This window comes from Thermothelomyces heterothallicus, assembly GCF_042370625.1.
Source record: "Thermothelomyces heterothallicus CBS 202.75 unplaced genomic scaffold P884_scaffold_8, whole genome shotgun sequence".
Classification (NCBI taxonomy): Eukaryota; Fungi; Ascomycota; class Sordariomycetes; order Sordariales; family Chaetomiaceae; genus Thermothelomyces; species Thermothelomyces heterothallicus.
In genome coordinates this window covers 468,107-493,348 of record NW_027192569.1, presented here as the reverse complement: position 1 = coordinate 493,348, position 25,242 = coordinate 468,107, and the positions used below count along the sequence as shown (strand labels likewise).

Below are 25,242 nucleotides of genomic sequence, written 5' to 3'. Positions count from 1 at the left end.
CTCCCCGCGCAAGCAGCGCCGCCCGCTTCCGCATCACGCCGCTTCCAACGGCGAGGTTCTGTGCCGCTCAGTAAATCAGCCGTTCCCTGCCTGTGATTCTTCCTACAAGGTCTCCAACGATCGACGACATCCTACAGCATTGGCGCCACTAATTTTATCCCGAACTTGCTCCCATTCCTGGTTGGGGCGGCATCGTCTTCACAGGAACTGTCGTCAACTTTGGCAGGCGAACAATACCGCGAGAGCTCCCTTTAGGTGGCCGCTTGGCCGTACCGGCGCCATGGCGCCTGGATCTGCCGAAAAGAAGGCAGAGAAGTCCTATCTCGCCTCGGCTGTGGATTCAATCAACCCCTGGGCTGGCAGCCGGAGTGCGGCACCAACTCCGAAAGATCCCCAGCCGGCGGTATCCACGTCGAACTCGACTGATCATGCCACCAACCCCTTTTATGGTCAGAGTATTGGGCGATACCCGCCGGACTGTCCGCCCTTGAAAGTGAGATGGTTTCACGCTGTCGATGTGAGTACTTCTTAAGACACACAGCCCCCCCAGACACGGTGCTTACACGCAATGCCATCAGATTCCAAAGCGCAAGCCCAAGTTTATGTTATCCAAAACTAGCGGGGAGACAAAGCCTACTCCGCCCAAGAAGTTTGTTCCGTTTTCGATCGAAGACTCCCGAGCAATAGAGGCTGCATACCAGGGCAAGCTCCAGGAGTTGGAAGAGGAGAGAGAGAAAAGCAAGGGGAATGGCAGCTCGGGTGCTGTGACACAACGACCTCGCGCGATTTCCACAGAAGGGACGCAAAGTGGAGATTCCTCAGCTTCTGCCACCACCGTCCCCGTGAACGAAGATTTTCTGTTCGACGTCCACCTTGAGAACAGAGAACTCACTCCTGTCTATTGGGAGGGCCCGGTGTATGATGTTCGCCGCGGTAGTTGGTTTTACCAAGAGGGGTCTGCCCTCCGCCCTTGTGAGGAGAACCTGGCCGCTCAACTGGAGGAGGGCTACCTCAAAATTAAACCTTGGCAATATCCGCTGAGGTCGCGTAGCAACTCAGCGTCTAAGTCAAATCCGCAGAAGGCTTCGGCCGGGAGTCTAAATGCAGCCTCTGAGACCCAGGGTGATGCTTCGAAGAAAGACCCGCCTGCGCCACAGCATCAGCCGCAAACTTACCGCCTCTTTGGAAACTACATGAACAGCGTGGTGACATATCAGGACTCAAACACGGCATGGCTATCGTCCGACGGCGTGTTATCATGGGTGACTTCAACGGTCTACGAAAGGTTCGCTGGCGGAGGCTACATGAGCGGTGTGAAGCTGGTCCGAGGGTATACCGAGCCGAAGAAGTCCAAGGAAGAAAAACGCCCGTCTACCCCAGAAGGCAGCAGATCGACATCGAAAGAGCGCGACGGTAAATTGCTGGGTGGATTCAAAAGACGATCCGAACCCCCGCCTGGCAGAGGGGATGGCACGAAGGAGGATGTTCATGACGACCTTGAAAGCACCCGAAATCGGTTAACGCGGCAGCTCTCAAACTTAATCGAGAGGCCCGATGACCCGGAAGCGGAGGATGAGGCCATCCGCGAGCGTGAGGAGAAGGAGATCTCCGACGACTACAACACAAGAGTCGACGACAACCAAGGTCGGAAGATCGAGCACTTAGTGCTTGTTACTCACGGTATTGGGCAACTGCTCTCGCGCAGGTATGCCGTTCATCACCATCATTCCACCAAGATGACTCGTTATGGGACTAACTGACGATGACAGGATGGAGAGTATCCACTTCGTGCACGATGTCAACACGCTCAGGAAGACGATGAAGTCGGTCTACTCGGCTTCCGCGGATCTGCGAGCATTAAATTCGGAGATCGATGAGCCCGGGCTTGGAAACTCGCGTGTGCAAGTGTTACCTGTCATCTGGCGCCATCTCCTCGATTTTCCCAAGCGCAAGCCTAAACGGGGCGAACGTGACCTTGGTGAGGTGATCAACGAGGAGGACGACTGTGAGTACAAGCCGAATTGACACACCTCACTCAACCAGCAGCTAACGTAACCTTAGACCCCTCTTTGGAAGACATTACGATTGAAGGAGTGGCGTTCGCGAGATCGCTCATATCCGATCTTGCCCTAGATGTCCTCCTCTACCAAAGCGCCTACCGGGAACAAATCGCCGAAATTGTACTCCGCGAGTCGAACCGTATCTATCGACTCTTCAAGCAACGCAACCCTGACTTTAACGGCAAAGTCCACATCGTCGGACACTCGCTGGGCTCTGCAATCATGTTCGACATTCTCTGCCGGCAAAAAGAAAAAGCCCAGGTCACAGAGTCACCCAGGAATCCTCTTCGAATCTGGCCCGCTTCTCCGGACCGTTACGAGTCCAAGGAACAGAAAGAGTTAGCTTTCGACTTTGATGTGGAGGACTTCTACTGTCTCGGTTCTCCCATTGGGCTGTTCCAAATGCTCAAAGGCCGCACGATCTCTGCCCGAAACCTCCCCAATGCTCTCCCATCCGAAAGCCCTCTGAATCCAGACTACATGGATGACCCTTTCCTGGATCCGCCTTCGCAGCCCTACCCCAATCAGCAAGTTTCGCCCATTACCGGCCTCCCTCTCAACGTCTCCTCGCCCAAAGTCGGTCAGCTGTTCAACATCTTTCATCCCTCGGATCCCATATCATACCGCCTCGAGCCCCTCATCTCGCCCATCATGACAACCCTCAGACCCCAAAACCTACCGTACACCAAGAAGAGTATCTTCAATTCTGTCGCCCCGCAGAGCCTGACCGGTATTGGGGCCAAAGTAGGCCAAAGCGTCTCCGGCTTCTGGAATAGTCTCAGCGCGGGCATCGCCAGTAACCTCCTGAACCGCAGCCTGGGACTAACCAATGAAGACGTGGCAAAGATCACCGCTTCACAGCAGCAACAGCACCCCCAAAGCCCCGGTGCTGGGACCAACATATCGGCGGGCGTCATCCCGAACAGCAGAGCGCTCACGGACGCGGAGCGCAGTGAAAAGACGGCGGAGCGCATGCGGCAGCTGGCTAATGGTGCAGCTAGTGGTGATGGGGCAGGCACGCTGATTGACGATGAGCTGGAGACGCTGTTCAGTAGGTTTCAAAAGAGCCGGGCTAGCCTAGCGAGCAAAGACGGAAAGCAAGATTCTGCGTCTGGGAAAGGACAGGAAAATGCGGCCGCTGCGACGCTGAGCCGGGAGAAATGGCTGGAGGAAGAGCGTAAGGCACAGAAGTTGAAGAGAGAGGAGGCAAAGGTTAGGGCACTGAATCGAAACGGGAGGGTGGACTACTGCATCCAGGAGTAAGTTTGACCGGCTGTTTCCTCCTGTTTCCGCACGTGGAGGCCTGCTAACTTCAGCCAGGAGCGTACTCGACTTCAACCCAATCAATACCATTGCCTCGCATGTAAGCTATTGGGCAGACGAGGATGTTAGTCATTTTATGCTGTCACAAATGTTGGCAGGCAAGGGGCAGACGCCAAAGAAGTGAACTCACTGGTGGCTGGCTGTAAGGAGGACGAGGCGAAGAGGCATCCATGGCGTTTTAAGACGGCAAGGCGTAGATTGGATTACTAGACGGTAGATACTTTCCGGGACGATGTTATTTTTTTCCTTTATTTGCTGATTTTTTTTTAAATAAAGTCTCGTTCTCTCAACCGTGATCTAGAGCAAATTTTACCTTGGATGCATTTACTTCCTTTCTTTTCGTACTCTCAACAACCGTTACCCCTCGCCACCACTCATCGGCCGGCGTCGCTGCCGCTGGCTAGGTACTTTTGTTGTTTAAATGAACAAGCCTCCCTCAACCAACTTCGTCCAGGGCTCCCCGAGTTCCAAGCAAACGTCTCCCGCTGTCCTTCCCCTCCCATCCTTCACAAACCTCACATCTTCCCCATCCTCCACCCCCTCCAGTCGCCTCGGTAACCCGTTCGCGGCCGCAACTTGGACTACTGCCTCGGGGAAGTCCTCTCTCCTCGCCCTGCTCCCCAGCCAGAGAAGCAACCAGACCGCCTCCTCCTGCCGCGCCTCCAAAGCCACGTGCAGCGCGCTCCGCCCGCCGTTGAGCGGATCTCGCCAGGCGAGCAGCTGGGCGGCCGAGAGCGGCGCCTCCTCGTTCCCGTCCACGTCCGCGAGCAGCTCCACCATGCCCTGCACCTCGCCTTGGGACACGAGCGTGTGGAAGGCCCGCGCGGGACGGCCTTCCGGGTGGGCAGCCAGGTAGGCCTCTTCGGCTAGGGAGGGGTAGATGTCGAGGGAGGGGTCGACGCCGCCCTCGTTGGTGTAGTGGGTCAGGATGACGGGATCCGCCGGGGCCGGGGCCGAGGAGGAGGAGGCGCCGGCGGCGTTGGAGGATAGGTAGGTGTTGCAAGAGGGGCAGGAGAGGGTGCTCACTATTGTGGATGACTCGTCGAGAAGGCATTGCCAGTGGAAATGGCAGCCGCACGGCAGGAGAAGGTCATCAGGGACGGTTTGCGGCTGCTCCTCGCCATTGTCCAAGTCTTCCGGGTCCAGGGATATTATGAGTGGATCGTGGCACGCCTTGCAGGTTTCGGTCATCGTGAATTCTTGCGTAATCTTCTTTCTCTTCACCCTCTAGGGTGGGATTGAAGACGACGACTTTGGATTGTTGTGACTTGTGTAAGATTTGTTAGTCCAGGGGTCAGATTCTTACAAATCGCAATGTGATCTGCTAACCTTGTGAGCTTGAACTCAGGATCAGAAAAAAAAAGCTTCATAAATGCGGGAAAATATTTATTTCGCTTAAGGCAGGCACCGATTTACAAGTTTGGCACAGTGAAGCTATACGCAACATGCCAAGAAATATGCAGCTCAAATTCAATTTTTACTACCTGGCGATCATTAGCGGGGTACAGCACTGCAAGGTGCCGTGCGCTTGTCTTGCACGTCCAGGTTAAAGCCACGGCTGAGTTTCGGCTTAACCGCCGCCGATTTTTTGAGCCGCTGCCTGGAGGCTGATTGGGCCGTTACGCAATCCCCTTTGTGGCTTGGTCTTAAACCTGGTCGAGTTACATCAGACCCCTGGAGAGGGAGCCCCTCCAGACCCCCGCGTTCCCGACTCGGTCGATCCGAGCACAGCAGGCTTCCTTGAAAGACAAAACAGTGAGATTACGTCTCCCTTTCCCAGTTGACTCGATTCTCTTATATTGCTTCGCGTCGCAGCTCAGTTTCAACTGCAGCGAGAACATCCAGCTTTTTCAAAGCTGCCTCAAGGGCTGGTATTTTCTAGCATTGTCAGAATCCCTGCGCAACAGCTCTCCGAAATCGCGCCGTCATGAACGTTCTCAAGCTCCAGAGGTGAGGTTAACAACAGGCGCTAGCACCAACGACCACGGTGCATATTTTTTGGGCAATCTATGTTGACTCTTCCCGACAGGAAGTTTCCTCAATTCCAGCAGAATGACATCTTCTCCCTCGCCGACGCCTTTCGCAAGCTCGATGTCGACGACAAAGGATACATTGACGAGGCCACTGCCATCAAGGCCACGCAAGCGAGCGAGCGCAAGCCTTACGATGTGGTTCGCCAGGCGCTGAAGGAGGTTGATCTCGACTCCTCCCGGCGAGTAGAACTAGAAGATTACATCGGGGTATGTTTGGATTGGCACCATTCCCCTGAGCTCCACGGGTTCCCTTTTACGCCTATCGCTGCGCTCGCAACCCCGATTGGTCTAAGACTAAGCAAGCTAATTTTCTCTCCCAGCTCATTGCTAAGCTTCGCGAGTCTTCCGCGGGCCCCCAGGGGGGCTCCGCTGCCGCTGCTTCGTCACCAGCCGCCGTCATCTCGCAGCGGAGCGGCGGAGGACACGCTCCCAAAGGCAGCATCGGCGGCGGCGGCAGCGGCAAGATCTTTGTGCAAGGTTCAAACGCGAACATTACCCACACGATCAATGAGGATGAGCGCACCGAGTTCACCCGCCACATCAACGCTGTCCTCGCCGGCGACCCCGATATTGGTCACCGGTTGCCGTTCCCCACCGATACTTTCGAGATGTTCGACGAATGCAAGGACGGCCTGGTGTTGGCCAAGCTTATCAACGACAGCGTTCCCGACACGATCGACGAGCGTGTGCTGAATGTGCCCGGGAAGAAGAGCAAGACGCTCAATGCTTTCCAGATGACGGAAAACAACAACATCGTCATCGAGTCAGCGAAGGGTATTGGCTGTTCGGTGGTGAACATTGGCAGTGGTGATATTATCGAAGTCCGGGAACACCTCATTCTTGGCCTGATCTGGCAAATCATCCGCCGTGGTCTCCTAGGCAAGATCGATATCAAGCTACACCCCGAGCTGTACAGGCTGCTGGAGGAGGACGAAACTCTGGAGCAGTTCCTGCGCCTGCCTCCAGAGCAGATCCTCCTGCGGTGGTTCAACTACCACCTCAAGGCTGCCAATTGGCCGAAGAGAGTGCAGAACTTCTCAAACGACGTCAAGGATGGCGAGAACTACACCGTCCTCTTGGCACAAATCGGCCACGAGTACGGGTGCACCCGTGCCCCTCTGCAGACTCGCGACCTGCTCCAGCGGGCGGAAGAGGTGCTCCAAAATGCCGACAGGCTAGGATGCCGAAAGTTCTTGACCCCCTCGTCTCTGGTTGCGGGTAACCCCAAGCTCAACCTTGCCTTTGTCGCCAACCTCTTCAATACTCATCCTGCACTCGAGCCCATCACCGAGGAAGACAAGATCGAGGTGGAGGACTTCGACGCAGAAGGCGAGCGCGAGGCCCGTGTGTTCACTCTCTGGCTCAACAGCTTGGACGTGCAGCCAGCGGTCCAGTCCTTCTTCGACGACCTCTGCGACGGTACCATCCTGATGCAGGCCTACGACAAGGTTATCAAGGGCTCGGTCAACTGGCGATGCGTCAACAAGCGGCCGGCGAACGGCGGCGAGATGTCGCGGTTCAAGATGGTCGAAAATACCAACTACGCCATCGAGCTCGGCAAGCAGAACGGATTCTCGCTCGTGGGCATCCAGGGCGCCGACATCACGGACGGGCAGCGCAAGCTGACGCTGGGCCTCGTCTGGCAGCTGATGCGCAAGGACATCACGCTGACGCTCCAGGGCCTGGCACAGCGCCTCGGCAAGCGCGAGATCACCGATGCCGAGATGGTCAGGTGGGCCAACGACATGAGCCGCCGGGGCGGTCGCAACTCGAGCATCCGCTCGTTCAAGGACCCGGTCATCGGCACCGGCATCTTCCTGTTGGATGTGCTGAACGGCATGAAGAGCAGCTATGTCGACTACGACCTGGTCACGGAGGGCCGCACCGACGAGGAGGCCTACCTGAATGCCAAGCTTAGCATTAGCATTGCGAGAAAGATGGGAGCCACCATTTGGCTCGTGCCCGAGGATATCTGCCAGGTCCGCGCCCGGCTGGTGACGACTTTTATTGGTGAGTCGCGAGCACTTCAGGTTCTGATAACCAAACAATAGCTAACTCCCTGGGACAGGATCGTTGATGGCGACATACGAGAAGATGCAGTAAGCGGTGTAAGAACGGTTGGTGAAATTGGCGGCATGGTTGGTTCCAGGGAAAAGTTGACGGGGCAGGGGGAAGGTTCTGTTTCGCGCAACCCGACGGTGTGTTCAAGGATGCTGGTTTTCTTCACGCGGTCAGGTAGCTGAGACGCTAGCGTCCCAATTCAGTTTTACATCCTTTTATATCCAGCCTCCAATCGCCAGATGATTATGAGGCCGAACGCGCCTTTCATCAAGTGGTCTGTCTCACTTGGGTGGCGACCTCACCCTATCTCTTTCCACTCGGCTCTCACACTGCCTAAAACACTCACTAGTAATGCGACGGTTAAGGCAACACGGAGTCCTTGCAGGGACTAAAGTGGTAAAAGGGGACCGTCTGAACACGGCGAGCACCAGGGGACCCGGTTGACCAGGATTGTAACTATAGAGTTGCTAGGTAACTCGAAGTACAATAACACTTTAATTATGCTTATCGATACCTATGAGGTACCTCAAATGGTTTCCTCAGGAAGGTAGTTAGTCGTCAGGGTGCACGGAGGCTCGCTGATGGAGGCGGTAACTGGCGGCAGTATGATTTTCTTCGACAACCCCGCCACCTCCCGCGACCGAGGGCGGCGCTGCCCCACCATCGGTTTTGAGTCAACGGTTTGGGCCACCTCTTTTTTACCCGGACCAGGTTGGCAGCGACGGGGTATAACACTTTGACACGTTCACACTTTGCAGCACGGCAGGACACAATGGCGGCCGCGGATTCAGATAAGCGATTGTCCCTCATCAAGGAGAACCTCGCCGAGGTTCTGAATGAGGAGATCATCAAGAAGATCCTCGACGAGGGGCAGCACCCCAAGATCTACTGGGGTAGGTTCAGCAATTCTCGGTTTAGAGACCGCGAAATGCGAGTGGCCAACATCTGACAGCCATTCCCTCCCAGGCACCGCAACAACAGGCCGACCGCACTGCGGTTACTTCGTCCCCGCCATCAAGATCGCTCAGTTCCTCGCCGCCGGCTGCGATGTGACCATTCTCCTCGCCGACATTCACGGCTTCCTCGACAATCTCAAGGCCCCCCTGGAGCTGGTGATGCACCGCGCCGAGTTCTACCGGCACGTCATCACCGCCATGCTCAAGGCCGTCGGCGTGTCTACCGAGAAGCTGCGGGTAGTGCTCGGCAGCTCCTACCAGAAGAGCCCCGAGTACGTCATGGACGTGTACAAGATGGCGTCGATCATCTCGGAGCACGATGCGAAGAAGGCCGGCGCCGAAGTGGTCAAGCAGACGGACAACGCGCCCCTGAGCGGCCTGCTCTACCCCATCCTGCAGGTGCTGGACGAGCAGTACCTGGACTGCGACGCGCAGTTTGGCGGGATGGACCAGCGGAAGCTCTTCACCGCGGCCAAGGAGTGGCTGCCGAAGCTGGGCTACAGGGAGCGTGCCCACTTGTTGAACCCCATGGTTCCCGGGTTGCACGGCGGCAAGATGAGCTCGAGTGACCCGGACAGCAAGATCGACCTGCTCGACCCCCCGGAAACGGTTGCGAAGAAGATCAAGAAGGCGCACGCTGCGCCACAAGTTGTCGAGGACAACGGCCTGATAGCCTTTATCGAATTCGTCCTGTTGCCTGCTGCGCGCCTGCGTGGCAACGGGGAGTTCCGCGTCGAGCGCGAGCGGGACGGGTTAGAGCCGCTCGTGTATACTGACATCGAGAAGCTTCGCGAGGATTACAAGAACGATGTGGTAAGTTCATCCTAGTAGGCTCGTGTTGAAGAATATCGGGAGCTCACATACATGCCAGTTGACACCACAACTTCTCAAACCGGCCATTGCCAAAGACCTCAACTCGCTCCTCGCCCCCATCCAAGAGGCATTCCAGGCCTCGAAGGAGTGGCAGGAGATCGCTGAGAAAGCCTACCCACCACCCCCAAAGAAGGAGAAGAAGGTCAAGAATAAGGGGACGCGCTACCCAGGAGCTGGAAAGGATCAGGCCCAGGCCGAGGCCAAGGAGAAGGAACTACCTGTCCGGTCAGGCGAGGAGGCACCGAACTGAATTGTTGAGATGAAATGAAATGAAATGAAATGATACCACCGGACTGATGTCTTGATGAAGATGAACAACGGCCCCGCAAGTGGGCGCCTGCTAAGTCTGCGAGAACATTCGCCGGACGTCTTACCAGCACTCCTGGATGGTCTGTTGGCTGTCCTGTTGACAGCGGTTCATTCGCAGGTGCGGAGGTTGGGCGACACCGGTTGCCCAGTGCAGACAGAGTATGAACCATCGCATCAAGATGGTCGAGTTCGCGTGAGCAGCTTACCCCGGTAATTGCGCGGATAGATTATCCCTGAGGTCCATAGACCACATTTTGAACCCTTGAAAGGTGATGGTGGTGAGACTGACCCTGCCGAGTAATGGGGCAAGCATCAGACATATTCAACCCTAACCCCCTTCCTCCCGCCGTTCTGCCCTTGTGAAAGCAAGCACAAAGGACAACGTTTGAGCCCTTTCGGGATTTATTTCTATCCGTCTTCTTCAGGACAGGCTCGGCAAGTAACGAGTACATCAAGCGCCATTGGTTTTGTCGTGTAGTTTGGCTCGCTTTTCGCGCTTTGGACAAGGTCCGACGGTCGAACGATCGACGCCCGAAATCCGCCACCTCTTATGTTAGCATTCCCGTCTTTCGTAATATTGTACCCGGCTGATCCGATGAATCCGGCATCGTAACTGAGTGCGGCTAGCTCCCCAGTTGTTGACGTGATATTGGATAAATAGGATCGGGATGTCAGGCGGTATCCAAAATGAACTGCGTCAATGCTTACTGATTCCTCTAGAAGCTGACCAAGCCCCATCAGAAAGATAGCTCCTCACGCCAAAGGCCACGAGCCGTATATACTTGTTTGAACCTCCCAGCTTCCAGCATCATATTTTTTTTTAAAAAAAAACTCTTGGGTTATTGATGGATTCTTGAATAATTGGCGTATCGTTTGTTGTTTGCCCCGTCGCACTTCGACTGTCAACCCGTGTAAGTCGTAGAGAGGAACAGCACCCCAACGGTGTCCGCTCTGCGTCCGGTTCATCATCGCCAGCATAAACGCAGTCATGACTCCCCTGTCTTGGGCCGGCGATGAATGTCCGTTTGCATCGGTTGGCGCCGATTCGATGCCGGAGACCCTCCATGATGAGAACGAGGCGTCAGGGATGCTCACCCCCGATTCTGAAACTCGGAGTGAAGCTGGTAGGGGCGATGTACCATCCGGCCACTCGATTGAAGGTCTTGGGATTACTGGGATGAGGAGACGGAAGCCACCGGTCGCCTCCCCGTCACACGACCAGACAACACCATCACCGGTAGCTCACGATGTCGGCCACCGCTCACGTCCTGGAAAGGGGAACCCCCCCCCCCTCCGCTCGCCATCACGACCAGGAGCAGACCTTCCACAGCCCCCCTCCCCCGATGCGCTCTCCCTCTCCAACATATCCACAACCCCTTCGACCACGTCCCACGAGGACGTGATACCCGCCCATCACAACCAACACCAGCACCAACACCAGCACCAACACCAACACCACCACTACAACCTGGTCAGGAAAACAACCTCCAGGCACAAGTTCACCGCCCCCGTCTTCACCCGAGCCTTCACCGCCTTCGACCGCCAGAACCCGAACGCGGCCAACTCGCCCTTCCACGGCTTCTTCACCCTCTTCTGGATGGCCGTGTTCCTGTTCGTCGTCAAGATCGCCGCGACCAACTGGCGCGCGCACGGCAGCCCGCTGGGCACCAACGAGATCATGCGCACCATGTTCGAGGGCAGCCACGGGCGCGAGGTGCTGGTGCTGGCCGTCGCCGACGGCGTCATGTGCGCCGCCACCGGCTTCGGCTGGGCGCTGCAGCGGTATGGCATCCGCGGCGGTTGGGTCGATTGTAAGCAGCCCATCTCTCTCTTCCCTCGGTGTTTTTGCTGGTCCTCTTGCCAGCTTTCGTATACTGCCCAGACGGGGACTGCTATTACTCCGCTCCCGAATGACTCTCCGTCATAGAATAATTATTATATAAGGACCACTTGACTGACAACTTGTTGGCAGGGGACGGGGCGGGCTGGATATTGCAAAACGTAGGTTTATCATCCCTCTGATCCTGCTTGCACTCTCGACGCTTCTGCCCCCATCCTTCTGGTTATCTCTTTTGTCTTGCGGTCTTTGGGATGAAGCAGAGACTTGTTGCTAACGATGCTCTCGCGGCAGGTTTGGCAAACCCTCTTTATCGCCGGCGTGGTCGGATTCACCAGGCTGAGGGACTGGCCCTGGACGCACACTGTTTTTTTCGTGCTGCATGGGCTCGTCATGCTCATGAAGCAGCACTCGTACGCTTTCTACAACGGCTACCTGAGTTCCCTGTACAAACAGCGCGAGCTCCTACTGGCTAAGATCAAGGACTTGGAACGAATCTCGCCCATCTCCTCGCCGTCGGCTACCGAGCCGCCCGTCTCGGATATCCACACGGCTCACCTCACCAAGGTTCCGTCGGCGAGAGAGAGGCGGCAGTCCCTGCCGGCCGAGAACATCCTGGACGCCGAGAAGATCGTCGCGGCCATCGACTCGGGCGAGCCGCTGGACCAGGAGCAGGTTCACGTCTTTGAGGAGGTGTTGAAGTGGGAGGTGGACGCCCTGTCGGACGAGCTCAGGGGCAAGTCGACGGAGCCCGGCCGCGAGTACCCCAACAACCTGACTCTGCGCAACCATTACGAGTACATCGTGCTGCCGACGGTGGTGTACGAGCTTCAGTACCCCCGCTCCGAGTCCATCAACTGGTACTACGCCGCCGAGAAGGCGGCGGCCTGCTTCGGCATCATCTTCGTCATGATCATGATCTCGCAGGCCTTCATCTACCCGGTCGTCATGGATACGGTGCGCATGAAGGAAGAGGGCGTCCCGCTGGCCGGCCGGTTCCGCCAGTTCCCCTGGATGCTCCTGGACTTGATATTCCCCTTCATGATGGAGTACCTGCTGACCTGGTACCTCATCTGGGAGACCATCCTCAACTTTCTGGCCGAGCTGACCTACTTTGCCGATCGCGGATTCTACGGCGCGTGGTGGAACTGTGTCTCGTGGGATCAGTTCGCTCGGGACTGGAACCGGCCGGTGCACAACTTCCTGCTGCGGCACGTCTACCACAGCTCCATCTCGGCCATGAAGGTCGACAAGCACACCGCCACCCTCATCACTTTCTTTCTCTCGGCCTGCGTCCACGAGCTGATCATGTGGTGCATCTTCAAGAAGTTAAGGGGCTACCTGCTCTTCCTGCAAATGTGCCAGCTACCTGTAAGTATAAAGTACTCGTTTGCTCGTCCGGATCCGCTGTTTTGGATTACTAACGCGCGTGTCGGTAGCTGGTGAGGCTCAGCAGGACAAAATGGCTGCGCAACCGGGCAACCTTGGGCAACGTCATCTTCTGGCTGGGTATCTTCACGGGACCGAGCATCCTCTGCAGCTTGTACTTGATTTTATGAATGCGATTCCCACCCTGTGTCGGTTATCTTAGTGGTAGACCTATGTACGGAGTACTGTGTGATATAACATTTGTTAACGTATAACGTATCAGAGAACTTGAGGGAAACTTCGCCTGGCGCGATGGCGTGGCGGCGGACGTGGGAAATCTAGTCAGTAGGAAACGTTAGGCACTGGAAACGCACGATTTTTTGGTCTCGAAGCCGAATATAACCGGTGCAAAAGTCGATGTGATGCTGCGACCAACGATGGCCACATCCTGGACCTCCCTTATGAAGTCTCTTCCGTCCTCGAGAGTTGGTGGTTCAAATCGAAGGCTGGCGAGTTCCTTGGCCGACTCGCGCTTGCCACGTCCGACCAATGAGCACGTCCCTTGTAGTGGGTCCTTTTGCCTAGGCTTCTTTTGGTGTCGACGATTTCCACTTCCTCCGAACATTCCACCTCTTACCATCCTCAACAACCTCCTCAGAAACCATCACTCCATCATTGAGTGGTAGCTTTTCCTGGTGGTCTTTGCCAGCCAAGCATCGCCGTTGTTCTGATCCAACTCAGGATTCGTTGCCTTTTCGGGAAACCTCCCAACTCCAGAGGCGCCCCAATTGCAGCGTCGTGCTCACTTTGAATTTTTCTCAGGCTTCCGCTGCCGCCCATCACCAACCCTCATCGACCGGTCATCATGTCTCGCAACGGGACCACCCTCTACGTGACCGGCTTCAGCCACGGCACTCGCGCGCGCGACCTCGCGTACGAATTCGAGCGGTACGTCTAATCAAACCACGGCGATGTCTCGATCTTAAAACTTCGGGCTCGGTCCTCGATCGCCTTGCTATTGCCGTCCTCTCCCCCCCATCCCGTCTCCCCCCCCGTCGTCGCGCACCCTCGCCCTCCTTCCTTCCATTTATCTCCGCCGCCGTCGCTCCCAGTATTCGCGCTCGGTGATTTGCTCGAGGTTCCAATCCTCGTGTCCTCGCCCCCCTCCCTCGTCCCTCCCCCCTCCCAAATTCTCCGATCGAGCGGCCGGCGATGATTATATTGTTGCACCGGGCGAGCAACATGCCAAAAAAAATGGCATATATTATTATTGGAGTTTGGCTGCGCGCCCCTTATAAACAGAACTCGCTCCTAGGTTCCCTCGGGATTTCGAATTGCTGACATTACGGGGTTTTCATAGCTATGGCCGGTTGGTCCGCTGTGATATTCCGGCTCCGCGGTCCGCCAGCAGCAGGCTGTAAGTTGCTCTCACCGTCCCATGAGATGGATTTCTTCTCACATGTTATTCTCTAGGTTTGCTTTCGTGGAATACGAAGATCGCCGCGATGCGGACGACGCGTACCATGAGATGCACAACAAGCGCATTGGCCGCGACGACATCCTGAAGATCGAGGTATGCAGCTTACAGAAATCCACGGCACAGCTTCACAGACGTACTAATATCGATCCAGTGGGCCCGCACTCCCCCGTCGGCTTCGTGGCGGTTCGACCGCAGCGAGCGTGACCGGCGCCGGTCCCCTCCGCGCCGCCGGTCTCCTAGCCCGCGCCGCCGTGACTACTCGCCTCGGAAGGATGATCGTCGCGACCGCGACCGCGACCGTGACCGCGACTATGACCGTGATCGCCGCGACACCCGCGACCGCTCACGCAGCCCTGACCGGTATGTGTTCGCCCAGCCGTCCCGCATGATGATGGATGGCTTAGAGGCTAATGTGGATCATAGCGACCGGGACCGGGACCTCAAGGACGACCGTGACCGTGACCGTGATCGCGACGATCGCGACCGCCGTGAAAATGGCGCCAACGGAGACGATAGAAAGCGTATGTCTTTGCCTTCCCTTCCCCCTCGACTCATGGAATCAAGCTGTGGGCGATATCTGACACGGAAACAGCCATCGACAGCCCTGACCGACCGGCTCATGACGACCTCGATGTCGCCGAGTGAACGCATCCTGTTTGGGATATCTCGGCTTGACCGCGACTGCTTCAGGGTTGTGGCTGTAAGACTTTTACTGATGCACTTGGCGTTCTCTTCCCTCCTCTGGTGGATTACTGATGTTGGGCGTCTTTTTGGCGTTCAACCTTTCCAAGCTTGTCAATCTCGTTTCCAATCTCGAGGCGTCCGAAACTCCAAACCACGTTTCCAAGCTGGATGGACCTCGCCCATGGTTTTTCCAGGATTTATAATGTACAAGAACACTTGCGCCGGCAAACACACGAGACAGCGGAACGTAAACTTTGTCCTGCGATCGTTTCGTCTTCCTTGCTCTATGGTGGGCTCAGTGGAACACTAGAATAGATAAAAACTCTTGATAGGTAGCAAATGCAGGTTGGTTTCTGAGCCGTGCTGTCCTCGTGACAACACCACAGTCCCGTGAGCAGAAGATCCGTCCGATTCCGAGCCGAGGGCTTGGCACGGGAACAAGAACTCACAAGCTGCCAGGTACGCGTGGAGCCATGTGGTGAGCTGCTTGTCAACATACATAGTACGGATGTCGCTATCAAAAGAACTGGCTCACCGCCTTTCTGCACGGACCATGCAAGGTCATTAAAGTTTTAGAAGGTATCTTCACTAACAATCGGCCACGGTGCCTAGGCTTTAGTGGCTATAGTGCTTTGCCCCACTGTACTTTATGTTGCTTTTAGCGGTTTCATTCTGCCGGTCAAATTTGGCGGTGAGCCAGTTCTTTTGGTAGCGACATCCGTACAATTCGCTTCTTCGTTCTCGTAGGGCATAGCAAAGGATTGGATGAGGGGTAGGCGAAGCAAAGAGCATTTGCTGGATCTAGCCGTCGTTAGCCCTATACGGTATCGATCTACATCATATTGCCTAGTGTACATATCAGGTCGATCATAGCAGGTCATCATAAGCTTTGCGCCTAGTGGGATGTTACTCCGGTCTTCACCAGCAGCATACTTAGTGTACGTGTACGGATGATGTATGTACACTACTGTATGTACGAATGCCATACATATGTAGGTGTACATGTTAAGTCATGACCATGCATGAGGTGCCAAGGAATCTTTCCCTCCAAATCGCTTGCCGCCTTAATTGTACAACGAGACTCGGCGGACGTGTTTGACCAAATCCCGTTTTGATCGTTTAAAGCTCACCAAGCGAACATACCTGGGTGTCTTCAAACAAGAGGTATGTACATACATACATACACGCATACAAAAGTACTAGAGGGTCCTCCGTAGTAACTACGGGATACGCCCTACAAGTCGGCGCGGGAGCCGCGCTGTGACTTGGCACCTTTGCCTTTAAAATTTCCCGCAACTTATTATTATTTTTTTTTTTTTTTTTTTGGGGGGGGGGGGGGGGGGGGGGGGGGTGGCGGAGGGGCGCCGCCTGAAATGCTTGCCCACTGCTGCGGCTAACCAATCTCCACTGGCCGCACGGTTCCCTTCAAAAGCTTAGAGCGTCTCGGCAAGTCCCCTTAAACAAAATCTCCGTGTCGCCGTGGCCGTGACAGCTCCCTCCCCCGCATGAGCACATCTCGAGGACGTCCAACGCCGCCGTTCGACATCCTGTCACGCCCTGAGACAAGTACCGTGCCACCTATGCTACTCGACGACCCAAAGCCGGCAGCCTCTCCCGACATGTCAGCCTCGAAACCATAACCTTGGACCTGAGATCCCCCTTGACGTCCCGCCGTCTACTTCCACCCACTACTACGTCTTTGCGGTTGCGTTATTCGCCATCCCAGACACGCTCCTTATTTACAGCAGCGCGGGCTTCTCGAGGCCATTTCCGATCGCTTGCTTCCTCTGCGCGCTTTTTCCTCAAGAGCGGCGCAGGCACCTCAAATTGGCACATTGTTGGGCCAAGAGGCCCACCACCCGCTCGTGAAAGTGGTGACGACCGCGACAGCGACAGTTCCGGACCCAGCACCCCCAGCCGTTTCCCTCGCCATACGGAGCTTTACTCTGGACCTGCTCCTCACATTTTCATCATGTCAGCTGTACGTACTGGGTTGCCTCTGCTCCCGCAGAGAATTGCCCCGCCCTCCCCGCTTCGGCATAGCCAACCTTAACGCTTGTCTCACTCCCTAGGCTCAGTCCAGCCGGTCCAAACCCGGGCCGCCGGAGTCCGAGCTCTCGACCACGGCGTCGCTGCAGCCCCCGTCCGAAAAGCTCGGCCCTGTCGATCAATTCCGCGCGACCATCTCTCAGCCCGTGGTCGCGGCTTTCTGCGCAGGCGGCGTGGCGGGCGCCGTCTCGCGCACCGTAGTGTCGCCGCTCGAGCGGCTCAAGATCCTCTTCCAGGTCCAGAGCGCCGGGCGCGACGCGTACAAGCTCAGCGTGAGCCAGGGGCTGGCCAAGATGTGGAGGGAAGAGGGCTGGCGCGGGTTCATGCGCGGCAACGGCACCAACTGCATCCGTATCGTGCCGTACTCGGCCGTGCAGTTCGGAAGTTACAATTTCTATAAGAGGGTCGGTAATCATATTCCCGCAACCCCCTGAGGGAGGGGAAGGCTGGGTGGAATTGCTGGGTTCTGGAAGAGGCTGACCTTTGTCGCTACCTGCAGCATTTCTTTGAGCGATACCCCGGGGACAGCCTCACACCGATCTCGCGCCTGACCTGCGGTGGCATCGCCGGCATCACCTCCGTCATTTTCACGTACCCCCTCGACATCGTGCGCACGCGGCTCTCGATTCAGTCCGCCTCATTTGCGGAGCTCGGGGAGAAGCCGAAGAAGCTCCCCGGCATGTGGCAGACCATGATCTCGATGTACAGAACCGAGGGAGGCATCGCGGCGTTGTACAGGGGCATCATCCCAACGGTAGCAGGCGTCGCGCCATACGTACGTGTACTACCCGGCTAGGACTTCCAGGGACCAGCGCTGACCAATGCGCCGCAGGTCGGCTTGAACTTCATGACGTACGAGTTCGTCAGGCAATATCTGACGCTGGAAGGCGACCAAAACCCCAGCGCTGCCCGGAAACTCGTCGCTGGCGCCATCTCGGGCGCCGTGGCGCAGACGTGCACATATCCATTGTGAGCTCACCTCAACCCGTCTCGGTGCAAGCGACTCCGGGGACTGACCGCAGCGAATACAGTGACGTTCTGCGGCGGCGATTCCAGATCAACACCATGTCCGGCATGGGCTACCAGTACAAGGGCCTGATGGACGCCGTCCGTGTGATTGTCACCCAAGAGGGCTTCAGAGGCCTTTACAAGGGCATCATCCCTAACCTGCTCAAGGTGGCTCCGAGTATGGCTTCTAGCTGGCTGAGCTTTGAGCTCTCCCGCGATTTCCTCCTCAGCCTCAAGCCGGAAGAGGAGCCTTTGTTGCGATGAAGCTGGCCAAGCTGTCGGTAATTATTTCGGCAGTCCAGCCCATGCCTTCCTTCAGCAACAAAACACTCTCTGCAGACTCGAAGAGGATTCGGTCAAGGCAACTTTTTTCCGTTCCTCTAAATACGCCACTGATACCCTAGCTGTACATAACATACCGATCATCCTCTTCCGTTGTTCCGGTCCCCGAGCCCCAGAAGACTTTTGGACAATGCAGCAGGACCGTTTGAAGCAACAATCGTCATTCCGGCCCATAGCACCTTACATGAAGGGCGGCAGGGAAAAGGTGTAGCCCGGGTTCTTTCCCCGGAAGATGCTGAGGAGGAGGCTGTACACCAGGACCATAACGCCGAACCAGGCGACGAAGGCGATACCCTGATACCTGGGGTCGCCTATCCGGGGGACCTTAACGGCAAGGGAAATGCTGGAAAGAGTGAGGATACCATCTGTAATTTCGGTTGGGCCGGCGTTAGAGAAAGATACGGTACCCGGGAAGAGAAAAGAAACAAGGGATAGACTCGGTCAATAAAGAAGGACTTACACAATGCAGCCACAATCTGCGTTTCTAGGCCGTATTGGTTCTGAAAGCCGCCTGCGAAATAGCTAATACCGCCGCGACCGTCTCCGGCGACATACGGCACGTTCCGGATGTGGTTAAACATGTGCCCACTGGTGAAGAGCAAGATCGAGATGAGCGTAACGGCGGCCCAGACAGTGCGGCTCTGGATGATGGGAAGCACGTATGGCCACGCGACGTAGGAGGCGGTCAGGGCGCCCGAGAGCATGACGAAGGTCGAGATCCAACGCATCCAGTTGATTGGCCGCTTAATGGGCGGGTGCGGGCGGTCGGGAAGGTGTCGTGATAGCCAGTGGTGTACTACCTCGGCAGCTTGGGCTCTAGAGAAAGAAAAAAAAAAAAAAGGGGGGGGGGGGGTTTGTCAGCGCATCTATGATAGCAAAAGAAAGCAGCAGGTTTAATTTAGTGGTGGCTTACCCGCCCGTGAAATCATATCGGACCGCATCGGGCGAAGCAGCGGCGTGAGGGCCAGTGGTAGGCGGGAAGAAGAACAGCACCGGCGCCGTTTGCAGACCCAACTGTCCCATCCAAAAACGTTAGCCATCATGAGATCACATCAATCTCTGTTTTGCATCCTCGGGGAATCTCGATCGATGAAGAAATGCGCTTACACTCATAAAGACATCCCTCCCATCCCCAAAGTCCAGCGTCCCGAACACGACCCGCGACTCGCCCTTGCGGTCGCCGCTCGTCCAGCTGCGCGCCAGCAGCTCCCACTCGGGCTGGAACTCGCGGCACATCTGGCAGCCGTACCGCGACTCCATCGCCGTCAGGAGCACCGCCACTGCGTAGTCGCGCGGCGTCGCCGTCAGCTCCCGGTACGACGAGTCGCCCAGCTTGATGGGGCTCGAGGAGAGCGCTTTGCCGTGGTAGAGCTGGAAGCGCTCCTCGGACGTCTTTTTGGATCTGGCGGCGGAGGCGAGGGACAGCCCTCCGAGGGCGAGGGAGAGGACGGAGAGGAGGCGCATCTTCGTTGTTCTCTTTGGATTGGCGGATTCGGCTGTTTGCCTTGCGAGACGTAAAAAAGAAAAGATAGAGCGGACGTCACGGCCGCCCGTGAGGAGAGCCAATTGCTCCTGGACGGGGACGCCGATGGGGGTTTGGTGTGTGTCTGTTCGTCCGTCCGTCGTGTTGTCGGCGGAGGCTTGGCGGGCGATTGGGATGGAGCTTCTGGAAGTGTGTCCTTAACACGAAGTGACGAAGCGTGCCCACGTTGGAGCTTTGGCAGGGGGCTTGCAGCAGCTGGCCCGGCCCTTGCGGCTTGGCATTGCCGGACCGACAAATAGCCAGTTCCTGAGATGACCCGGCCGGGGGGGGGGGCGAGGTTGCTAGGCCGTTTTGGGAAGACTGTTTACATTCAAAGACCAGTGCAACCTGATGATGCATTTCTTCGCCGTTACACCTCGTCATCATCTCCCCTCTCGACATCCGTCATTCATCGCTCTTCCCTCGATTTTCTTGCAGAAGCATCTCGACCAAATAGCATCTTGTTTGCTAGTGGCAAACCGAATTATTATATCTGTTTGTTTCGCGCTTATTGTTTGTTTACCTTTTCATGCCGCCGAAAAACGCGTCGCAATGTGTAAACATGGCTTTTGACAAGGTACCTACCACTGTTATTCTGCCCAAACACAGGCTTCTAACCCTCATTTGACACTAGAGAACCAACACGATGCATGACTTAGATGTCAAGTATCAGCAGACGATCCACGAATGCGATCTGGTGGTCAAGGATGAAGAAGCACGCCGGTTAAAGCTGCGCAGCTTGATGCTCCGCGACGAGGCGTCGGAGCTCAGGGATCGCCTGGCACAAAAAGATGCTCGCATCAAAGATCTCGTTGAACAAATCGACGACTCGCGCAGGCAATTGGATGCTTCGCAAGAGAAATCCCGCAGGCAGGATAAAGTCATGCAGTCGCAGGCTCGCGAGATCAACAACCTGAAGGTGGGCACTCACGACGGGGTTCCGCGACGACAGCTCTAACTGAATTTGGTTACAGGAGGAACTATCAGCATTTAACGAAGTGTCACAGAACTCGGCCAAGATTCTGTCAGAAAAACTGGCCCTTTCCCGCGAAGTCGCAGTGCTCAAGCCCGAGCTGGAACATTTACGGTCACAGCTCGCTCACCAGAAAGATGTTCTCGCCGAGAAATTGGCGCTTGAGCGCCAGCTGAATACGCTGGAGGTCGAGCTCGCCAACGAGAAGCGGGCTGCTCAAAAAGCAGCGCAAAAACGGAATGACGATAACCAAGCGGAGCAGGACCTTCGCAAACGAGTGCGAGAGTTGGAAAAGGAACTTGCAAACGAGAAGAAAGCGTCCGAAACGAGCATTAGGAGCCATGAGAGCAAAAAGAGCGAAGCCGAGCGCGAGCTAAAATCGCTGCGAGAGCAGTTGGCGAGCGCAGAGGCGAATCTGGCTGCCGAGAAGCGCAAGGTCGAACAGCTGACCAAATCCCAGGCGAACTCCGCCTCGGGGGTACAGGAGGAACTGGAGCAACTCCGACAGAGGTTGGAAGAGACTCAAAAAGCCCTTGCTGCTGAGAAGCGCGCAGCGCAGCTGCGCGTGAAGAGGGAAGCACCACCTAATGACGAGGATGCGGCACGTCTACGGGAAGAGCTTGAGCAAGCTCGCAAAGAGTTAGCGGAACAAAGGAAGACACAGGAAAAGCTCCGGAAGGAGATTGAACAGGCCCAGGCCGACGCAGAGGAGCGGCAGCAAGCAGCCTTTGATAAGGTCGACAGGATGCGCAACAAACTACGCGACGCACGGGAGGAACTCAAGAAGTGCCAAGCCGAGCTGGAAAAGGCGCAGGAGCGGGCGGCGAAGCACAGCAGTGCGACCATCACCACGACGGTACCGCTCAAGAGCGCCGGAGTAAAGGCGAACGCAAAGAAGAAGAGGTCTGCGGACGAGATGAGCGTGGATGACAAGGTGCTCCTCACGCCGAGCAACATGGACGATCGGCCGAAGCGCCCTGTTAAGAAGAGAGGCTTCGACGTGTCCAAGGTCGGCGGCAAGTCCGAATTCTCCATCACCCCTTTCCTGAACAAGACGGTCAACGTCGAAGGATCCCCGAAGCTCGGGGGTGATGACGCCACGCCGAGCGCGCCAGTTCAGTTCCGCGGTGCGGAGCAAGCCACCGCGACTGAGGCCACGGAGGGAGCTCCCGAGGAGACCACGACAGAAAAATCGGCAGCTCCCGAGCCTGCGAGCACGAAACCGGTTGAGAAACGGCCGCGCGGCCGACCTCGAACAAAGCCCCTCACCGACTCGTCCCCATCCAAACAGAACTTGACCGCTCCCACCCGCAAGGCTCCGCGTGCCGAGTCCACCCTAGCGAAGGTGGCAGAGGAGCCAGATGAGGCGGACAGCAGCACGAACCAGGACCAAGAAAACCGCTCCTCGGGTAGCGCCGATTCCGAGCCAACAACCAAGACTGCCACCGCTGATGCCGTTAATGGTGTCACCAACGGTACCGCCACCAGCAGCGCACCCGAGAAGACTGAACCCAAGAAGAAGAAACGCAAGCTGCTGGGGACAAACACGTCGACGCTGTTTGACGGTGGTGAGGACGAGGGGGAGAGGGTCAAGCCTATCGCTGCTGTTGCCGCGGCGGCTGCAGCTGGAAGAAGGCCGATCGCCGGTAAAGCCGGCGGAATGAAAGCTATTGGCAAAGGTCCCATCGCAGCAGCCAGGTTTGGGGCGGGCATTAAGAATGCATTCGGCGGGACTACGTTTTCGCCATTGAAGCGGGAGAGGAGAGGAGTAGCGGCTAGCTTTTTGGCGTAGCTGCCGTAAATGGATAGACGATGTTGGTTTAGGGATGGAGGGGGGTGAGCAAGCACCTTACTCGAGGGCGGTCTCGGGTCGAGAAAGGGCATAAACTGGCGTTCGTGTCTGCTTTCCCTGCATTTGGTGTCTTTTTGGGATCGGGGTTCTGAGATCTGGAGTTGGTTTGATTCTTTTTTTCTTTTTTTTCTGGAAATCTCTATCGAAGAAGCTGCTGTTGCCTTCCCTTGTGTGATGCCATGATGGTTGCCACGGTCTTCTGAGCCTCGAAGTACTGTCTGCCTTGCAGGCAGACTTCATCACGACTGCATGGGCATGCCGGTTTCTCCTGTCACAGCCCTTCCCAGCGTTTCCTGGGAGATCACCCTTTCCGTTGATAGCAAGGTAGGGCCCTGACGCAGTTCGGTGGTGATCCTGTCCGAAACCGAAGATACGGATGTAGTTACGCTTAGCCATGATTTTCTGCTTTGACGAGCGATCTCGCCCCCTGTAAGGCGATATCCTCGCGTTAACTCGTTCGCCAAGAATTCACCAATTGAGGGATTGAGACTACCCAGCAATCTCATGCATGCATCCTAACCCGTTCAGTTATCCGGCTCAAAACCTCCCCAACTCCATCTTGACCTGAGCTTCAAAACGCGATATCCTGAATCTTCGCCTCATGAGTTAGCCGAAACCACAATCGCACTTATGCAGGCGCCATGGACTTGGACGCCATCCCGCCTGGCTCTTCGCGGCACCAGAGTCTCACGTTCATTGCAACAATGCGCACTCTCCTCTAGCCCACGCGCCTCCGCGCGCTGCTCGGCGCTCTCGCTCGCCTCGTCGACACAGCCCGCAAGACATAGACGAGCAACATCATTGGGGCCACCCCAACAGCCGGCACGCTCACAACAGCCGCCCCTGACTCCCACCACCCCAGTCCCAAGCCAAACCCGCCCCGCCTCCTCCTCGGCCTCGACCCGCTGGAAGCTCCGCCAGGGCTCCGACCCCTTCGCCCGCGCCGCCCGCGTGCAGGGGCTCAAGTCGCGGGCCGCCTTCAAGCTGCTCGAGCTGGACGCGAAGTACCACCTCTTCCGGCGCGGCCGGGGCCAGGTGGTGGTCGACCTCGGCTACGCGCCGGGGAGCTGGTCGCAGGTGGCCGTCGACCGCACCGCGCCCAACGGCACCGTCGTCGGCATCGACATCATCCCCGCCCAGCCGCCGCGCGGGGTGAGCACGATCCAGGGCAACTTCCTGAGCCCCGGCGTGCGGGACATGGTCAAGCAGTTCCTCCTGGACACGGAGAGGAAGAAGAGGAGGGCCGAGAGGGCCGCTGCCGGGAAGGGCAAGAAGGGGGAGGGGGAGGAGGAGGCGGAGCGAGAGGGCGGGGACGAGAACGGGGTGCAGGGCGGAGGGGGCGCTGAAGTGGTGGCGGATCGCCCGAGTTACATCGACCTGGAGCGCATGGCGGCGATGCAGAGTGAGGCAGAGAGCGGCAACGACTCGGCCCCTTTGTCTTCCTCATCAACGATGGAAGAATCAAGAGACCCGGCAAAGGAGGAAGACACGAAGCCGAACCTGCGGTTGGTAGACGTATGTATGCGAACATTCAAAGAACAAAACAACCCTTTCCCCCCTCCCCCTCCCCCTCCCCCTCCCTTTTTTCCGTCCCTTTCCGCAAAACCAAGCGGGAAATCGGGACCGACCTGCTAGCACGGAGGATCAACTGACTAACTAACCATCCCCATCTCAACTCTGTTCCTCTCAACAGGTAGTCCTCAGCGACATGTCAGCACCCTGGCCCCAGACCCACGGCTTCTCCATCAACAGTTTGAGTAACCCGTATATCAGGATGATGAACACGAGCGGCATCGCCTTCAAAGACCACGCAGGGAGCATGGTAAGTCGCTCCCCCCGGCGGAGGATCCTCCCTAAACCCTCTTAGAGAACCCTCAGGTTTTTCACTTCCTACGAGCAGGCCGCTGACCATAACCACCCTCTTCTTTCCTAACCTTTTCCACGGACCAACAGGACCTTTGCCGTGCTGCGCTATCCTTTGCGTCCGAGACGCTCAAGCCCGGCGGCCACTTTGTGTGCAAGTTTTACCAGGGAGCCGAGGACAAGGCTTTCGAGATGCTCCTGAAAAAGTTGTTTGCCAAAGTCCACCGGGAGAAGCCCGAATCGTCACGCAGTGTGGGTTGCCCGTTTCCGCTGTGCATGGTTGCTCGTGGGAAGATCGAGAAAGAAAAAAGCTGATTCCCAGCATAGGAGTCAAGAGAGGCGTTTTTCGTCGCGCTCAAGAGAAAAGGGGAAGTGACCTTAGAGGACATTGAGGTTCAATAGAGCCTGGGGTCTGCCTCGCTGGCGAGGAGACTTGGGTTGAGTATGGGCAGATAGTATCAGCCCCGCAGACATGGCCGCCATTCTGTAACAGATCAACGTAAATCAACTCGACCGAGATATGCTTGTATATATGTGTTGCCGCGGGGTTCAATGGCACTGTCAATTTCGTAGCCGTGGCATCAGTGGAGTGCCATCCAGTCAATTCCTCATGCCCGTGAAAAAGACAAAAGACCTTTTGTACGTCGTG

General features: G+C 56.7%; 10 protein-coding genes across 10 annotated transcripts; 8 read left to right on the top strand and 2 right to left on the bottom strand.

Annotated features, from left to right (window-relative positions):
• The first annotated feature begins 128 nt into the window (after window positions 1-128).
• On the top strand, window positions 129-3,654 carry P884DRAFT_125527 (DDHD domain-containing protein). Its single transcript, XM_069437177.1, has 5 exons — window positions 129-517; window positions 579-1,705; window positions 1,770-2,005; window positions 2,062-3,319; window positions 3,381-3,654. The coding sequence occupies exons 1-5, from the start codon at window positions 281-283 to the stop codon at window positions 3,505-3,507; spliced, it is 2,985 nt and encodes a 994-aa protein (XP_069298492.1). The 5' UTR covers window positions 129-280; the 3' UTR covers window positions 3,508-3,654.
• P884DRAFT_284350 (uncharacterized protein) lies at window positions 3,638-4,807 on the bottom strand. The gene is made up of 2 exons (XM_069443711.1): window positions 4,713-4,807; window positions 3,638-4,650 (listed from the first exon to the last, which is right to left on the bottom strand). Exon 2 carries the CDS (start codon window positions 4,572-4,574, stop codon window positions 3,801-3,803), a length of 774 nt encoding a protein of 257 aa, XP_069298491.1. The 5' UTR covers window positions 4,575-4,650; window positions 4,713-4,807; the 3' UTR covers window positions 3,638-3,800.
• A 173-nt stretch (window positions 4,808-4,980) lies between these two features.
• Window positions 4,981-7,923, top strand: P884DRAFT_241496 (calponin homology domain-containing protein). Its single transcript, XM_069440222.1, has 4 exons — window positions 4,981-5,333; window positions 5,413-5,623; window positions 5,737-7,426; window positions 7,485-7,923. The coding sequence occupies exons 1-4, from the start codon at window positions 5,311-5,313 to the stop codon at window positions 7,517-7,519; spliced, it is 1,959 nt and encodes a 652-aa protein (XP_069298490.1). The 5' UTR covers window positions 4,981-5,310; the 3' UTR covers window positions 7,520-7,923.
• A 326-nt stretch (window positions 7,924-8,249) lies between these two features.
• P884DRAFT_329011 (uncharacterized protein) lies at window positions 8,250-9,853 on the top strand (the record flags this gene model as incomplete). Its single annotated transcript, XM_069445617.1, has 3 exons — window positions 8,250-8,370; window positions 8,444-9,246; window positions 9,305-9,853. 3 exons carry the CDS (start codon window positions 8,250-8,252, stop codon window positions 9,554-9,556), a joined length of 1,176 nt encoding a protein of 391 aa, XP_069298489.1. The 3' UTR covers window positions 9,557-9,853.
• A 678-nt stretch (window positions 9,854-10,531) lies between these two features.
• Window positions 10,532-13,011, top strand: P884DRAFT_284347 (MBOAT, membrane-bound O-acyltransferase family-domain-containing protein; the record flags this gene model as incomplete). The annotated part of the gene is made up of 5 exons (XM_069443710.1): window positions 10,532-10,750; window positions 11,045-11,426; window positions 11,588-11,616; window positions 11,747-12,823; window positions 12,892-13,011. The coding sequence occupies exons 1-5, from the start codon at window positions 10,604-10,606 to the stop codon at window positions 13,009-13,011; spliced, it is 1,755 nt and encodes a 584-aa protein (XP_069298488.1). The 5' UTR covers window positions 10,532-10,603.
• Window positions 13,012-13,685: 674 nt separating this feature from the next.
• P884DRAFT_198082 (uncharacterized protein) lies at window positions 13,686-14,945 on the top strand (the record flags this gene model as incomplete). The annotated part of the gene is made up of 6 exons (XM_069438121.1): window positions 13,686-13,768; window positions 14,181-14,237; window positions 14,294-14,393; window positions 14,452-14,666; window positions 14,724-14,821; window positions 14,893-14,945. The coding sequence occupies 6 exons, from the start codon at window positions 13,686-13,688 to the stop codon at window positions 14,943-14,945; spliced, it is 606 nt and encodes a 201-aa protein (XP_069298487.1).
• Window positions 14,946-16,956: 2,011 nt separating this feature from the next.
• Window positions 16,957-18,305, top strand: P884DRAFT_298949 (mitochondrial carrier domain-containing protein; the record flags this gene model as incomplete). Its single annotated transcript, XM_069444657.1, has 5 exons — window positions 16,957-16,965; window positions 17,057-17,437; window positions 17,533-17,808; window positions 17,866-18,002; window positions 18,065-18,305. 5 exons carry the CDS (start codon window positions 16,957-16,959, stop codon window positions 18,303-18,305), a joined length of 1,044 nt encoding a protein of 347 aa, XP_069298486.1.
• A 258-nt stretch (window positions 18,306-18,563) lies between these two features.
• Window positions 18,564-19,847, bottom strand: P884DRAFT_268977 (uncharacterized protein; the record flags this gene model as incomplete). Its single annotated transcript, XM_069442238.1, has 4 exons — window positions 18,564-18,748; window positions 18,844-19,199; window positions 19,297-19,397; window positions 19,491-19,847. 4 exons carry the CDS (start codon window positions 19,845-19,847, stop codon window positions 18,564-18,566), a joined length of 999 nt encoding a protein of 332 aa, XP_069298485.1.
• A 620-nt stretch (window positions 19,848-20,467) lies between these two features.
• On the top strand, window positions 20,468-22,670 carry P884DRAFT_276863 (uncharacterized protein; the record flags this gene model as incomplete). The annotated part of the gene is made up of 3 exons (XM_069443006.1): window positions 20,468-20,482; window positions 20,540-20,824; window positions 20,880-22,670. 3 exons carry the CDS (start codon window positions 20,468-20,470, stop codon window positions 22,668-22,670), a joined length of 2,091 nt encoding a protein of 696 aa, XP_069298484.1.
• Window positions 22,671-23,294: 624 nt separating this feature from the next.
• On the top strand, window positions 23,295-25,104 carry P884DRAFT_241474 (FtsJ-like methyltransferase-domain-containing protein). Its single transcript, XM_069440221.1, has 4 exons — window positions 23,295-24,245; window positions 24,424-24,552; window positions 24,684-24,845; window positions 24,921-25,104. Exons 1-4 carry the CDS (start codon window positions 23,361-23,363, stop codon window positions 24,993-24,995), a joined length of 1,251 nt encoding a protein of 416 aa, XP_069298483.1. The 5' UTR covers window positions 23,295-23,360; the 3' UTR covers window positions 24,996-25,104.
• Window positions 25,105-25,242: the final 138 nt, after the last annotated feature.

Excerpts from the sequence above, each read along its gene's own strand:
- P884DRAFT_125527 (XM_069437177.1), top strand. The coding sequence starts at position 281 with ATGGCGCCTGGATCTGCCGAAAAGAAGGCAGAGAAGTCCTATCTCGCC. Across the intron at positions 1,706-1,769 it reads GGGCAACTGCTCTCGCGCAG|GATGGAGAGTATCCACTTCG; the intron begins GTATGCCGTTCA and ends TGACGATGACAG. Across the intron at positions 3,320-3,380 it reads GTGGACTACTGCATCCAGGA|GAGCGTACTCGACTTCAACC; the intron begins GTAAGTTTGACC and ends AACTTCAGCCAG.
- P884DRAFT_284350 (XM_069443711.1), bottom strand. The coding sequence starts at position 4,574 with ATGACCGAAACCTGCAAGGCGTGCCACGATCCACTCATAATATCCCTG.
- P884DRAFT_241496 (XM_069440222.1), top strand. The coding sequence starts at position 5,311 with ATGAACGTTCTCAAGCTCCAGAG. Across the intron at positions 5,334-5,412 it reads AACGTTCTCAAGCTCCAGAG|GAAGTTTCCTCAATTCCAGC; the intron begins GTGAGGTTAACA and ends TCTTCCCGACAG. Across the intron at positions 5,624-5,736 it reads AACTAGAAGATTACATCGGG|CTCATTGCTAAGCTTCGCGA; the intron begins GTATGTTTGGAT and ends TTTCTCTCCCAG.
- P884DRAFT_241474 (XM_069440221.1), top strand. The coding sequence starts at position 23,361 with ATGCAGGCGCCATGGACTTGGACGCCATCCCGCCTGGCTCTTCGCGGC. Across the intron at positions 24,246-24,423 it reads CGAACCTGCGGTTGGTAGAC|GTAGTCCTCAGCGACATGTC; the intron begins GTATGTATGCGA and ends TCCTCTCAACAG. Across the intron at positions 24,553-24,683 it reads AAGACCACGCAGGGAGCATG|GACCTTTGCCGTGCTGCGCT; the intron begins GTAAGTCGCTCC and ends ACGGACCAACAG.